The sequence below is a fragment of the Nymphalis io genome, chromosome 3, assembly GCF_905147045.1.
Source record: "Nymphalis io chromosome 3, ilAglIoxx1.1, whole genome shotgun sequence".
NCBI classification, from domain to species: Eukaryota; Metazoa; Arthropoda; class Insecta; order Lepidoptera; family Nymphalidae; genus Nymphalis; species Nymphalis io.
This window is the reverse complement of record NC_065890.1, coordinates 11,062,692-11,078,665: the sequence shown is the minus strand read 5'-3', so window position 1 is coordinate 11,078,665 and position 15,974 is coordinate 11,062,692. Positions and strand designations below refer to the sequence as shown.

Below are 15,974 nucleotides of genomic sequence, written 5' to 3'. Positions count from 1 at the left end.
TTATTTATTCATCATTTTATTGGCATAAAAACTTTAAGCGATCTATGTATGTATGTAGATATATCATATACCTAATAATTACACGGTGACTTTTATCTTACAGTGTTAATTATAAACACAAATAAGCTCAGTGAATAAAAAAATATTTATCTTTTAATAACATAAATGTAATTTATTTTTAAATATATCTTTTATCCAAACCTTACATAACAAAAAACATAATATGTAGCGAAACTACGGATATAGTACAATGCTAATATATATATATATATATATATATATATATATATATATATATATATAAATATAGCACGATAATGTTATTTCAGTATATAAGATCAAACTACGAGTAAGACTAGTCCAACTAATATTGTATCAATCACTTTAGATATCGAAATAAATGTTTGGCAACGAATTAAGAAGCGTTCGATGTTATACAATGATTATATTAAGAATTCAATAAACGCTATTATAATCGAACGTGTTTTATTTGTTAAAAATAGTGCCCTTAGTAAACCTGAGTGCACACTTAGTATATTACGTCACACTCAGTAACTTTCACGATCACATTTTTTTAAAGAGCATGACGCAAATATGACGGATGTGAATGTGAACCCAGCTTAACTTATCGTTAGAAAAAAAACGGGCACACGGACAAACTTCCGCGTGTGGTTCGCAAATGTCAATCGATTATTAATAAATATATTTTTTATAAAAATCTAATTAATCATTGCGTCCACACCGGAAATTATATACAATTATATATAAACGTAGTAAGTAAACGTTTCGAATATTACAATTATTAATTTAATAACATGTTACACTCAAACTCATGAACGCCGCGCTATTCCTTTTTTTTAAATTAAAAATATACAACACGTTTAGTACTTGTTATATGCTTGTTATTTGTAGTTTATTAAGAAAAATCGGTTATATTAAAAAAAAACTAAAGTATTTTCGTAAATCGAACCAAAATAATTTAATTTAAAAGAATGATAAATATCTAATAAAGAACTATTACATAAAAGGTGATAAATTAAAAATATAACGGGACGAAAAATATAATCGCGAACAATCGCACACTTCTAATACAGAACGTAGATATCTAAAATTTATTTATAAAAAGTGAATAAAAACTTCGTACTCATTCAAAACTATTAGTAATTTTGGACTTGCATTAAGCATACATTTAGTAGTCATCATTGTTTTAAAAAAAATGCTACTTTGATAATTACGAGAATTTTCTCGAAGAAATGCAGCATTCGAAATGTACCCGCAGATTTTCTTTAATTCCTTGAGTTCGAATCTTAAAACTTAATTTAAAAAGTTGAGACATTCTATTTTTAAAAATCTGCAAGCACATTTAAAATGCATTTTGGTACTTTAAACATAATAATTAATACCATACACCAGGTATATTACAATTTAAAAAATAAGTGAAAACAAAATCCGACATCTGTTTCAAATCATCATTTGATACATTTAAAAACAGCAAACTATGCTGTAATGACGTTAATTTAGGTGTTATATAATATATAATACTTTAAATTTAGTTACAGAAATTTTATTACATAATAATGAAATATTAAAAAATTTACCATTACTTTAACATTGTCCACCATTTTTAAATGAAATAATATAAATTTATAATCGCCCAAAAAATATAAGCATTGGCTTTCCGCATCCGAGTTTATAAAATTTTAAAAATATTATATTTTTTGGATTGTTTAATAATATATTAGAAAATAATCTATTACATACTTACATCGATAAATAATTCTAGTGAGAGACCATATTTTATTTGGTCTAAACACGTGCCCGATGCACAGATTAAATTGATTTTAATGAACACTTTCATATTTTTATAACATTTGGATTTTTTTTATTGAAATTGTTTATCTGTACCGATTATATTATTATTAATTATTAATAATATAATGGCTGCTAAAATGTCTTTTATTTAATTATATATCAATACTTCATTATTTACAGGGTGTTTTTAACTTTAAAACATATAAATCATAGTTATAATATAATGAAATAAGCTTTCAAAGATTGACTAATACTTAAAATTAACACTCAAGAACACCCTGTATTTGTAACTTTTAACAACCATATCGATATTTATTTATCGTATATCAAAACAAAATGTCGAAGGCAATTGAAATGTTTTTCAAATGTTTAATTTATTATCTGTTTAACCTAATCTAATAAGTTACGTACACGCCTAGTATCCAAGATCTCTTTATAAATTATTATTCTGAAAGATTCAGTCTTACATTTAAATAGCTGAAGAAACTTAATTTCACTGAAAACATTCGTTGGACCATTAACATTATATTCTACTAATGTAAATAGTAATAAATATATTCAAACATCAATTGTTCGTAGATTATTCTTCAAGCGAAACTCGTTTACTAATTTTGTAATGTCATTCAACGAATCCGATTTATTTTGGCATATGACATTTTTTTTCACATAAATATATATATATATCGACAGATCTGAACAATATCGATATTTTAGTAAAACATAATATGTATTGTATAAAGTATATTCTATCTGAGACTAACTAGATAAGCAAAACAAATGTCAATAAATATTCTTTTGAAAATGGAGAATCTAAATTGTACGATTCTAATTTTAAAAAACACCAGATATTTGTTATCGATAAAAATAACAAAATAATTTTTAATTTTCAGAATTTTTTGATTTATTTGATCTTTGATTCTCTAATAGGCGATTAAGTCCATATAATATTGAATTTAATAATTCCATTTGCAGTGAACTATACAAAGACCATCATGTAAAAATAACAATAATCTCAATGACGTATGTACGTAATTCGTTATTTAAAAATAATAGTCGCGTTCATAATAATAAAAAACATGTATCCATACACATGCTACTTGGATTTATTTAAACTCGGATAATATTTTCTCTTTCTTTTGATGGAAAATATAAATAAAAGGTAGGCAATTAAATCGCTTCAAAAGTTAAAATCAATTACTAGTTCTTAAAACTTCAACAAGCCTGACTGCTTCAGATCTGTCATACATATATTTATTAAATTACTGATTTTGAAGTAATAATTTTATAGATTAATAAGAATGTTTTTACAATATATATGAATACAGATAAAACATTTTTTAACTTAGAAATAAATTAATAATTTGGATATTTACCTCCAATTTTTTTTTTTCGATTCATATATTTTGAATCTACATTTGTTTATCATTTTATCGTTAGACACATGCTACAACGTGATGTAGTTGAACGAATCTCGAACTCTCTGAACGTCGCACGAAGTTCGTATACGATTACTGATCGCTGGTACCCGGTTTGGGCGCAGGCGCAAGCAACACACTGATATCCCATACCTTAACAAAATATTAAAGTTACATTAATTATAATTATCACACTTAATATTTTAAATGAAGTAAAAACCTGTTATTTTTTTTGGACTAAGACCTCTTCTCAAGAGAAGAGAAGGTTTGGAGTTGATTCCAACACGCTGCTCTAATGCGGAATGGTTGATACATGAGTGGCAGATTTTCATTCGACACATTGATGACACGACACATGATTTCCTCATGATGTTTTTCTCCATAATTAAGCAAGAGGTGAATTATAAACACAATTTAAGCACAAAAATCCAGCGGTCCTTGCCCGGGTTTGAATGCGCAATCTTCGTTTAAGATTTACGTGCTCGAACCGTCTCCACTCAATATCTTAAATATTTATTTTATTTAAAAAAAACTTTTATTATGTTATTAAAAGTTTTAAGTTTCCTATAGGAATTTAATCAACTAGATATTAACTACAAAACACTCACATAATGAAATTATTGTCTTTAAAAAAAACCATCAATAACTATATTTATCTATCTGCTATATTTGTTTGTCCGCTAAGCGTTGCTAAGCCATTCATCTGATCGTAATGAAACTTGTTCTGTGTTTGCCCGAAAAGGTTCTAGTCCAAAAGAACAGATTTTTCTTCGTATATTTGTCCTTCAATATAAACGTAGACCCCCATCATTGTACCTCCGCGTAGCCAGGACGGTTAGCAACGAAAAATTACAAGTAATGAAATATTAAATGGACACCTTGATGACGCGGTCCTTCCCTGCCGTGCACATGCGGCCCGTGGCCTCGTCCACGAACAGCGACGCCACGGCGTGCTTCATGTCGTGGAAGGACGCCAGCGACTCGCGTCTGCAACGGATACACGACGTCCAACTCAAACAATGGTTACTGGCAGTATAATATAATTGTGAAATAACTATTGTGGGGGACTTACTATTAATATAGGCTAGGATTTAATCATCAGTAGTATGGATCGGTAGGGGCACAGATAAAAACAGCACGTGTTTGTCTATTTCGTCTGTGTGTGTGTGTGAGAGAGAGATGTGTACTCACGGCTCGTGACGCAGCGTGTCGTAGCAGGCGGCGCAGACGCGCTGCGGGAACTCGAAGCCCATGACGGGCAGCGGCAGGCGGTGCGGGGAGCACGCGCCACACACCGCCGCGCCGCACCAGCGGCAGTGGTGCTGGCGGAGACCTGCCGGGCGACACCGGTTAGCCGACGTGGACCGCAAGTAGGAGTGGGAGGGCGAGCGTGTGGTGATTGTGTTAAAGTAAGTCTTAAAACCAACATATACATGTGATCTCTATCTATATATAAATAATAATCAATAGATTTCAAGTTTCTAATCTTTGCCATAATTTATTTAAAAACTACTCTGAATTAAAGTATTCTTTAAGTATGCAATTCTTTGAGGCCGAGAGACCCGAAGACTACCGACTCGAATTCGTGCCAGCACGACTGAATTTTCACGTGCTTAATTTCAATTCAAAAAATCGTGCTCAGCGGTGAAAGAAAACATGCGAGCTGAGCGGTGCGGCGGAGCAGGCCCTCTAGGTGTCGTGTGAGCGCGGGTACCGACCGAGCTGCTTCTTCTCCATCATGGCGCGCACGTTCCAGATGAAGGGCGCGCGACACAGCTGGCACAGGTCGGCTTCGCGCCACGCCGGCGTCTCGCGCCGCGCCACGCCCATCTCCCACACGCCCAGCGCGCCGTCCTCGCCGCACGACACGAGCCGCGTGCAGCCGCCCACGTACCACAGCCCCGTCACCTTGTTGCTGTTGGGGATTAGCGATCAGCTACATTTAAAAAGGGCTTGCGAGTACGAGTATGGAAGAATACTACGGTCGAAAACCAAGTTTTAAAATACTTCTAAAGTGAAAATACATGTATAGGAAATGAAACCGTATGATGAGGTATTTTTTTTTTTTGCAAATCAGGCCATTTATACGATATGAATCGATTTTCGGTCAACTTAAAAAATATATATATTCTAAATATATTTTTTACAGGATTAATTAATAAAGCTTACCTATGACCTTGAAGTTCATAAGCCGTCCCTTTCTGGCCACCGATATCCCAAACAATGATTGTTTGATCAAAGGAACCACTAAACAGTAATTGCGGTATAGGAGCCCAGTTCAAAACTCGCACAGAACTAAAAAAAAATAGCTTGTTAAAAGTAACCAATTATAATTCGAGCTTTATTATATTTTTTAACATATATATGATACACATAGTAATTATGTATTTAATTAAAATTTCAAAATTTCGAATATTGATATAGAAGTGTTAATTTGTAATTCATTTTTGAGAATTACCATTAATCATATCATACTCGATATTACGGTATAATTTATGTTTGGTAATAAAGTAATTATGAAAAAAAAAATTGTACAAAGACAAAAATGGGTATTTTTGTCTTTGTACAATTTTAGTTATATTTATTAATTTAATTTCTATACTATATATATAATTAAACACAATATTTTTTTAAGCATACTAACAAATAGCAGTTTATAATATAACAAAACAACTGGCCCAAATGTCCAATCGATATAACAGCTGTTACAAGCTGAAAACTAGACAAATATAAGAATGTATTTAAAAAACTCACAAAATCATTTCAATTTTAAACCATACAAAAAAAAACGACCAAAATGTATTTGTTTTTACTTTTCAGGTTTTATTGTGTTAAGCAGTATAATTATATATAATATAATATGTCAACATAACAATTGAATAATAACATGGTTGTAAAATTAACATATAATTAATAATATGGCAACAAAATTCAGACATTTTAGATAAATCATGTGATGTGGGAATTCCGAATGTATTTCACATTGTCTGAATCATCTACCATTTTATTTGAATAATACATCTTTATTTAACTACTAATAAAAATATTTTGGTAAATCATTACATTAAATATGTATGTTTTCAAATTTTAACATATTTGAGACAGATTTTTTTTTAAATACATTTTCCGGGAAGGCAAATGACTCTACTCCAATTGATGGTAAGTGGTAGTAGACTCCAAACGCGTCGACAGCCAGTACAGTCGGGACGAATGAAAAGTTGTATACCATTGAGTATGAAAATATACTTTTTTGTTTTTTACATAGACACAATATTTTTTTTAAACGCTCTGTAATTAGCTTATCTCAGTATTAGCTAAGGATGTCACATATTGTTTATGCATGGCATGTTAAGCCATTGGGTCAGACACCTGATCACTTACCTGTCATGTCTGAATACCATTCCATCTGATTATAAGGGTGAGTGTTTATTCACTTAAGATTAGGAATTAAAATATTATCACATCTATGATTTGAATTATCAAATTTTTACTTACCCAGTGTGACCTTTCAATGTCGTGACTAGGGTTGCACCATTGTTATCTAATTTTAACATTGTTATCTGCCCACTGTAATCTCCGATAAATGCATATTTTGATTGTGAATCAAATCTGTTAGTGAATAGTTAGGAAACATTATTATAAAATTGTAAGCTTTGTATTGTGTTAACATATTTTTAAGAAACAAAAAAATTTATACAATAAAAATAAAACAATCTAAATAATTCATTTATATGACTTCATAAACATTAAATATAGTTGAAGCCATAACTATAGATAATAATAGAACTATGAAGATTTAAAAATCAATATTAATAAAAACAAAAGGATACTGCAAAGCGGTGCACCACGCCTCAAACGAGTAACCACCAATTCTGCGACCAGTCTCACTGCAGTGGTAGGAAAATAGTTTATCTCGACTCACCGAGAGAACCCACTCACAGCTCAGAGAAAATACCACAGCTGTAACGCGTGCAGTATGTGCTAGGTATTCTCGTGTCTAGAAAAACATAAAAAAGAAATATATACATAAAGTTTTATTTATTTAAATGTATTTATATTATTCACACATATGTATTTTTAGGTAATATTATGTTTCCTTATTATTAGGTATTCTTATACCTTTTTATTTGTCATTGCACAAGAAAGAGTAATGGATTTTAAATAAATTTTTAGGTTTTCGATAGTTTATTTGGAATATTTCAAAGCTCATTAATGAATATGTTTACTTTCCTATTTATTTATAAAAGCTTGCAGGAACAAGTGCCGTCTTAATACCTATATCTGACATTTAATCTCACTAATTTTGAATGAGAATCGTTTTTTTTAATTATTATTTCTATTAAATACTATTTAATCTTGACTGTGCATATCAGTAACTGTAATTTAGAGGAGTATATATTACTTAATCCTAATCGCATTCGACAGGAAGTGATAAATATTTTCATAATAATTGGACTCATTCTTCTATGAATGAAATAATTACACAATACTACATAATTTATATACATATTTTTCTATTATGCAAATGATATCTTGAAATAAAAATATATTCTTATGAATTAAGTTTCATATTCAAAGTTATTATAAATGTTATGCCCTAGGACAACATGTTACTCATGGTAAATTTAGATGTGCTATTAAATAATTTCTTGTAACTTTTATAATTTGAATTTATATATAGATATATATAAATTCAATCGAGTTTAACCATTAGGTTATATAGTAATTGCTCAAGCTTTAAATAAACAATAGTACTAATATGATTAGTCTATAATACAAGATTGCCTTCTCTTTTACATGCGTGGAGTTGGAATTTTTAAGGTGAAATGTTGTCTTGTTCTTTTAACACAATTTGTACAGTTTTTAAGTTATTGTCAGTTTATAATATTGCATGAATAATGTCAGTGAACAAATGTTAAAAAAATTGGTAGTTAAATTAATTAGTAAATTTTGTGCAGCAGAATGGTACAAATAGGTGTTACATTTGCAAAATTTGTTCTTAAAATTACTATTAATTTTTTTTACAATTACTATGTAAAAACTTTTTTTTTGTAACTTTTTAAATTATTAAAACAATTTTAACTTACGGGATTTATTCTGTTGCAATCAGTAGCCAGTGTAAATTCAGAAATAGTACCATTTTCTTGACCAATAAATAACTGGCGTGTTTCGGGTGTGTAAAACATTGATGTACAACCTGAGGGCATGTACTGACAAATACTTGGCCAATACTGTCCCGAATCCCTCTTCAACCATACTCGAACTGTCCTTTAAAAAGCAAGTAATTTTTTATAGTGAATCCATATTTAAGAACACATACATCGATTAACCAATTACTTTGAGCATAGAGATGAGGAACTTCAAAACTGGATGTGGGTATGACAAACCTACTTGCATGAAGTACACACAAGTACACATTTCATACTAAAAGATTATAGAAAAAAATAACTAACTACTATCTAAAGCTTTAGTACGTGTTAGAGGCAAAATGATTAGTTGATAGTGCTTACTTATCATCGCAAACACTAATAACTCCGTCTTCGCCAGGAATCACAACTGCTGCGTTGACGTCGTCGGTACAACCTTCCAACTTGCTAAGAAGAGCCGGTTTTTTGGTGGTAGAAAATCTGTCATTTGGTGTCCTAGGCGCAGGTTTTATTTCAGCAGCCATATTTTGGATTTTAAATGGCAAATAAACACTTATTCGTCACTGCTTACTAAAACGAAAACGAAAACGTCATAATAATTTTGACATTCCGGTTTGTAACCCATTTTAGTGTTGTACATACAAGAATTCGTAAATCAATACAATTTTTTTTAAATAATTGGTAAATTAAATGTCGTACAACATTTCAATTTTTACACAATTCATTAACGTATCAAATAGATATAACTCATACTTTAGTTATTTTTTCTATATTTTTTTCAAATTCTATTAGTTATTGCTTTCACTATTAATATATCTTTTTTATTTTGAACAAAGTGGTTAAAGCTTTTTTTATCAAATATGGCACAGAATTTAATAACATTCAGATTATCGATGTTTTAATATTTTATTTTGTAAGTTGTGTGTTGCGATGTTTTGACTTTGAACGTCAACTGTCAATGTCACTGAACATTAACATTTATCCACGACCACGAGGTTATGTTATAAATGTATAAGGATAGCATGCTTGACAATTTACTATTTTATTAAATTGGAAGTATAATTCAAAGGCAATAAATCATTAAGTTTTTAAATTAAAGATGAAGAATAAAAAAATGATCAAACCATCGCCGGAGAAAGAATCAGGTTAGTAATAAAACTTCATATTTGTACTCATTTTAAATATAAGAATTTCTCATTATACATTTTTTAATATCATTCAAGATTCTGAGGAAGAACTATCACCAGAGACTCATAAAAAATCATTAGAGAAACTAAAGAAAATCGATCCAGACTTTTATAATTTCCTGGAAGAAAACGATGAGAATTTATTAAACTTTGAAGCCGATTCCGCCGACGATGCTTCAGATAAAGATGAAAATGAAGACGACAAAACGCACGTTCCCGGGCCAATTACCGGAGACAGTGATGAAAGTGATTTCGAAGTCAGTATCTAACATTTGTAATATTTTTAAATTATTACTACAAAAAACCTTTTTTGTCTTTACATACTACAAAATTGAGACAAACAACAACAATTATGATTATGTATGTCTCTAAATTAATCCGGTAATTAATAATATAATTTAATTCATCCAAATTTAATTATTTTCTGGTAAAAAATTACTGAGTTTCCTGTTGGTTTTAGGTTTAGTTTAATGTAATAATGTGACTATTTAGTAAGTATATATATTTGAGAAGCGATTAGTAAGAGGAGATACAAAAGGTCTATAAGACATTGCTATTTCTGTATAGTGTAGTTCCTTGCTTTAAAATGTTATATAATTGTATTTTAGGACGAAAATGCTAAACCAGTGCAAGGCAGAGTTACCCTTAAGATGGTTGCACAGTGGCAAGCAGAGTTGCAAGGAGATGGTAAAATAAAATTAAAATCCTTGACTACTATCATCAAAGTTTTTAATGCGGCCATGTTGAGAGCTACCAGTGAAGATGGAACGACGGAGGGAGAGTTTAAAGTTGAAGGTGAAATTTTGTTAATACTCTTAAAATCCAACCTGAAAGATTTTTTTAATCATTTGTGATTTACAGATGTTAAAGTATTTACAAATATGTAATTTCCGTAAATATGTTTTGTTATAGTCCAATACTATATTTCTGTGTTAGAAGGATTTCTTTATATGTTTGAATGTAGCTGAAGAGATAATTTAAATGGAAAAAAAACTTGAAATTTGCAATCATAAAATTGATTCGTACAAAATAGTTTATACCTTTGTTTTATCTAATAACAATTCTGATATTTTACAGGTTCTTCAGTCTTCAATGCAGTTATACAAATGTGTGTACTATACCTGCCTGCTGCCATAAAAAAGTATTTAGGCATGGAGCAATCTGGCAAAGACCCACAAAAATGTAAACATTTCATTAAAATAAAGGGACCCCTGGTGTCCTACCTCAAAGATTTACTAAAACTTCTTAGTGGAATAACATCACACAATATCCTAACAGTACTTCTTAAACATTTACATCAAATGTCAGTTTACATTGCTTGCTTCAACAGTATATCAAAACAGGCTCTGAAAAAATTAATCACATTATGGAGTAATAGTGAGGAGACTGTTCGTGTTCTTGCATTTTTGTGCATTTTGAGAATAACAAGGAACCAACAAGCAGCTCTGTTGAACTTGGTATTAAAAGCTATGTATTTGACATATGTTAAAAACTGCAAGTTCGTCAGTCCCTCCACATGGCCTGGAATTAATTTCATGAGGAGATCCCTGGTCGAAATGTTTACACTGGACTTAAACGTAGCCTATCACCATGTGTTTTTGTATATAAGACAGCTGGCTATACATTTACGAAATGCTATTGTAGTACAGAAGATTGAAAACAGACAAGCAGTGTATAATTGGCAATTTGTGAATTCATTACATTTATGGGCAGATTTAATATCGGCCACATCAAATAAACCTCAGCTCCAACCGCTGTTATATCCACTAGTGATGGTCATAACACATACAATCAAATTAGTGCCAACTCACCAATACTATCCATTGAGATTCCACTGTGTGGAGATACTTATAAATCTGTCAAAGGAATCTGACACTTTTATACCTATACTACCATTCCTTGTAGAGGTAAATAATTTACAAATTAGTGTATAATATTATCAACTTACTTAACAAAACTTTAAATCAATTTTTAATTTCAGGTTTTAACCACATATGATTTTAATAAGAAGCATAAAAAGGTGTCAATGAAACCATTAGATTTTTCATGTGTGTTAAGATTAGCTAAGTCGCAGTTAGCAGAAAATGGTTTTAAAGATTCTGTTATAGACCGAGTTTATGGTCTTTTATTAGAGTATATGGCTAATGAGTCACACTCTATTGCCTTCCCAGATATTTCATTATTGGCTATAATACAGGTATGTTAAATAACAATAAATTGAAATGATATTTTTTTTATATTATATTTATTTAACTAAAATAATTATTGTAATTCGTAGATAAAGCAGTTTTTGAAAACATGTTCAGTTTCAAATTACACCAAAAAATTACGCCAGTTGTTGGAGAAAATTGAAGAAAATTCTAAGTTTATTGAGAGGGAAAGAGCTAAAGTGAGCTTTGCATTGAGTGATGAAAAAATGGTAGCAGCTTGGGAAGCAAGAATGAAAACGAAGGGTACTCCTCTGCTCACATTCTTTGAAAGCTGGAATAAAGTTAATAAAATCCAAAAACGTAAGAAGATCACTAAAAATGATGAGATTGCTGGGGAACTGCCCATGATTAAGAGACCAAAAATATCTGAAACAGAGGATAAAGTATCTAAACCCCAAAACAAAGGACCATTAGTACTTTTCCCATCAGATAGTGAAGGAGAAGAGGATAACTTCAAGTTAGGTGAAGAAGTGGAAGATGTGAAAAAACCGAAAAAGGTTAAAACGAAGAAAAAGGTTAATAAAAAGAAAGAAAACAAGAACGAAACGAAAGCTGAAATTAATGTGCCGGACAAAGAAGATGTAGTGCAAGATTTCAGTGTCAGTGACTGGTGAAATAAATATTTTTTATGAAGAATTACGTTTTTTATTGTTTAAAGACAGGAAGGTCTGTGTGGTGTAAAAGGAAGGTGTTTACACATATTTTACATACATTTTTTAATTACACTCGTAGCACTCGTAAAAAACATTTTAAGCTAAGTTAAAAGTTGACTCGGTCTTCCGGTTGTTTACAGTTTCCTATTTATATTGGTGACTATTTATTTATTTTCATAAATATTAAAGGTAATAATAATGAAAATCAAAAAATACTGATAATAATAATTGTATTAAAATTTATAGAAATAAATTACAAAACTCCTTGAAGGAAGTACGTCCATTGTATTTTTGGTTCCTGTGGCTCATAGGTTTCAATCGTGAGGCAACCGGTTGGTGGAAACGATAGCTTATGGTGCTCACTTAAGTATACCGCTACTTTTAAATCCTGTAATTTGTGATTGTAAATAATGACAAATATTTTTTCAATAAATATTATAGAAATAGTTTCCGCCTGCGTATATGAGGGCACCTAAAATCGGGTGCAGGACCCGATGTTCTGTACCGCGCATAAGGCCGCAGATCCTAAGGTACAAATCCCGGGTTAGGCCGATAAAAAGTTTCCCGTCAAAAAATTTTTATTACCAGCACGGAGTCTGAAATTTGGAAGTGTACAGTCCCGTCTCGGAAAGAACAGATAATCGTTAGCCACTTAAATGATAAGAGTGAAAGATTATAGGGTGCACTTGTGTTTGCACATACACTGGTGCAGTATTACAATTACTAATGTGAGCAAAATCGATCGGAAGGCTGTCATCATAATCTTAATAATATAACAGAAAAAGATAAATTATAGGTATTGGTTACCTTTTAACAAAATATTTACATACTATTTACATTAATTTTTCAGGGTATATAATAAAAAAAATATTACCTTCTTAGATTTTACTTGCTCGTACAAAGCTTTTACTTGGAACTCTTCTCGATCGACGGTTATTTTGAACATTCGAGTATCTTCAAATATGTTTTTAAATGTTATCGTTGTAAATCCACCAACTTTTACATCATAAGGTCCTAGAGGTCTGGGCTCTTTTGCTATGCCTTTAATATTGAAGCTAGAATATAAAAAAGTAACACATACCGTATAGATTGAACTTATTCACTATTAAATATTACGATTTAGAAAAATGTAGCTTACACGAACTCTCCAGCGTCAGGGGAATCAAATGATACCTTAGAGTATTGGGTACCGAGTTCTATGGGTTCAAACCACACCTGGAACTTTCCTTTCTCAAAGGGGGCCAAAGTATATACTTTTTCCGTTATTATTGATGAGTGGGTAACCTTAATATAACATTATATATTGTTTATAAGTTTCGGAAAATATTAGTGTTCGAAAACATACAGCATAGTTGGAACTTGGCTTTGGCTTTAGTTTTATGAAAAAAATTGTTATACTATTTATAACAATATTATATATTACTATTTATAATATCTTTATTAGATAATATGAGATTTATACTCAGGCATATTATTAAGACAAAACTTAGCCAACATGATCAAACAAGCGATCAGAACTTAAGAATAAGTAAAAGCAGAGCCTCCCTTCCTCGAAAAAATATTACAAATATTGCAAAAAATAATCACCGATGCTGTAAAATCAACCCGGACGTCTGTTTTATTCTGGACTCTAAGACGGAGCGGTATACAGGAACCTAGTGGAGTTGTAAACTCTAGGTTTTTTACTTTCGCGGGTAAGCACTTTAGCTTCACACTGTATATGTAAGACCCAACCAAGTCGTTGCTCACTTCCAGGACATCCTGAGATTTACCCACAACAAGAGGCGAATATACCAATCCAAGAACCGCCTGAAATTTACATGAACTTCACTCTTAACCTATGAAAAAGTAATCTGATCGAATCATTTTCTTAATTCAATTATATTATACTATACATTATACTTTATATTATATTGCTATACTTTATACTATATATTATAAGTAGCTAAGAAATAACAAGTGGCAGAAGTAAAATTAGTGAGCCAGCTCAAAACTGCCCACTTTCTCCGAGCTGTTATTGAAAACTTCTATACTCTAAAACTCTTTTTATCGACCCGACATTGAAAACAGAACCACGGGGTCTGCTATATTCTACGCATTGAATGAGGCAGTCAACGAACTTTACAGTTAGAACACTATCGAACTAAATGGGAAATATTAACGCATAATCGTAATATTTCACATAAATCTAAAATGTAAAGCTATTTTTATTGATATCGTCTCACACATAAGAACCTAAAATATGCATAATTCTGATAAAGGCACCAAAACGTACCTCAGAGTTCCCGCCTATCTTGATCGTGTCAGGACATTGGAGCGACTCGCAGTGCACGCGGAACTCCGCCATGGTCGAGAGTGGATTGGAGAGCACGAGTTCGCGGCGCTCGGATTCGCGTGCGCGGCACTTAAAGGCGAGTGTGTCGACGATGTCGCTCGCGATCACTGATATATCTATGTCGTAGTACTGGTACTCGCGAGACACTTCGTTTATAAAAAGGACCTGATGTTCGAATCATTAAAATTAACGATGAATTACTGAGGCTTACTTATAAGTAAGTAAATAGACAAAACACACGTCTACTTTACATGCGGAAATAACTAAAATGGTTTTATCAACAACCTATTTTCGTCGAGGAAGAATTAAATTATGATCCTAGAATATAATATAAATTTATGCAAACGGGCATATATCAAAAATAGTATTGTTGACAATTAAGGCCAATATGATAGATGAATCTTGGGTGCTGGATGTCATCCATCGACTCATTTATTTATTTATTTGGATCTCCAACAATTGTACATAACATACATCCAAAACACGCTTTACATTAACTTAAAACTAACTATGCCCAACCAATTACAGGAGAACACACCATTCACAAACACAATTACAAAACATACAAATCAAAAATAGATTAAAAACAGTAAATAAAAATATTTAAATAAAGAACAAAAAAAAAACAAAAACAGAAACAAAAGGTAGAAACTAATTAAATTTTTAAATAAATTAACAATTTATACTAAAAGAAACACCACATTTTTTCATTAACGATGAGAGCCCGTCACACCCGTCCAGTGTTACTGTGTTTTTTTACACAATAATTATATCCTCGCAATATTCGCGATATTGGAGCATTCTGTCCAAGTTTCGTTCGAGTCCAGTCAATTTTAAAGAACGGATATGGGTTGCGAGGGGGTCTTCTAGGAACATTAATATTAAATAATAATGCCATCCAGCATTCAATAATCATGATTTCAAATAAAACCTCTAAAATGTTTAGACTATCACCTATTCATATTATATTAAGAGCATAATTTATAAAATATTTTTGATGCAGTGTCAATTATTAAATTTAATAACATTTTAAATCTAGGTGATTTCCTACGCAAGAAGAGTTTTAATATAAAACACATATTATCTGTATATATTTTACAAACTAGGAAATAAATCTGGAATATAAACGTGTTATGTTATCAATCATCGAGTATTTTTATAGACAAAGGTAATAAATATAAATCAAAATACGAACCATTGCACTTAAATTTACCA

The 15,974-nt window shown here is 31.0% G+C and overlaps 3 protein-coding genes across 4 annotated transcripts in view; 1 reads left to right on the top strand and 2 right to left on the bottom strand.

The window, feature by feature from the left end:
* LOC126781189 (WD repeat and FYVE domain-containing protein 2) lies at positions 1 to 8,968 on the bottom strand. 2 transcript variants are annotated; one of them, XR_007670614.1, is made up of 10 exons: positions 8,738 to 8,968; positions 8,315 to 8,495; positions 7,058 to 7,224; positions 6,723 to 6,836; positions 5,397 to 5,522; positions 4,946 to 5,142; positions 4,419 to 4,560; positions 4,106 to 4,214; positions 1,572 to 3,380; positions 1 to 1,541 (listed from the first exon to the last, which is right to left on the bottom strand). XR_007670614.1 is itself a non-coding variant. In XM_050506031.1 (9 exons), exons 1-9 carry the CDS (start codon positions 8,896 to 8,898, stop codon positions 3,321 to 3,323), a joined length of 1,257 nt encoding a protein of 418 aa, XP_050361988.1. In that variant the 5' UTR covers positions 8,899 to 8,968; the 3' UTR covers positions 1 to 3,320. The 2 variants fall into 2 exon arrangements, 1 of the variants encoding a protein (XP_050361988.1); XM_050506031.1 differs by having other exon boundaries at positions 1 to 3,380.
* A 383-nt stretch (positions 8,969 to 9,351) lies between these two features.
* On the top strand, positions 9,352 to 12,407 carry LOC126781404 (nucleolar complex protein 2 homolog). Its single transcript, XM_050506364.1, has 6 exons — positions 9,352 to 9,519; positions 9,598 to 9,818; positions 10,170 to 10,356; positions 10,639 to 11,468; positions 11,543 to 11,758; positions 11,840 to 12,407. The coding sequence occupies exons 1-6, from the start codon at positions 9,474 to 9,476 to the stop codon at positions 12,383 to 12,385; spliced, it is 2,046 nt and encodes a 681-aa protein (XP_050362321.1). The 5' UTR covers positions 9,352 to 9,473; the 3' UTR covers positions 12,386 to 12,407.
* Positions 12,408 to 12,677: 270 nt separating this feature from the next.
* Positions 12,678 to 15,974, bottom strand: part of LOC126781126 (hydrocephalus-inducing protein-like) — a 40,362-nt gene continuing 37,065 nt past the window's right edge. The window contains 5 exon segments of the mRNA XM_050505952.1: positions 12,678 to 12,812; positions 13,299 to 13,479; positions 13,563 to 13,708; positions 14,012 to 14,233; positions 14,700 to 14,924. Coding sequence (XP_050361909.1) covers positions 12,678 to 12,812; positions 13,299 to 13,479; positions 13,563 to 13,708; positions 14,012 to 14,233; positions 14,700 to 14,924 — 909 coding nt within the window.

Bases quoted from the DNA above. Each gene is read 5' to 3' on its own strand.
- LOC126781189 (XM_050506031.1), bottom strand. From the start codon at position 8,898: ATGGCTGCTGAAATAAAACCTGCGCCTAGGACACCAAATGACAGATTT. The intron at 7,225-8,314 runs GTAAGTTAAAAT...ATGTTTTTCTAG, and splicing joins ATTGCAACAGAATAAATCCC to ACACGAGAATACCTAGCACA. The intron at 5,523-6,722 runs GTAAGTAAAAAT...ATTTTTTTTTAG, and splicing joins ACATTGAAAGGTCACACTGG to TTCTGTGCGAGTTTTGAACT.
- LOC126781404 (XM_050506364.1), top strand. From the start codon at position 9,474: ATGAAGAATAAAAAAATGATCAAACCATCGCCGGAGAAAGAATCAG. The intron at 9,520-9,597 runs GTTAGTAATAAA...ATATCATTCAAG, and splicing joins ATCGCCGGAGAAAGAATCAG to ATTCTGAGGAAGAACTATCA. The intron at 9,819-10,169 runs GTCAGTATCTAA...ATTGTATTTTAG, and splicing joins GTGATGAAAGTGATTTCGAA to GACGAAAATGCTAAACCAGT.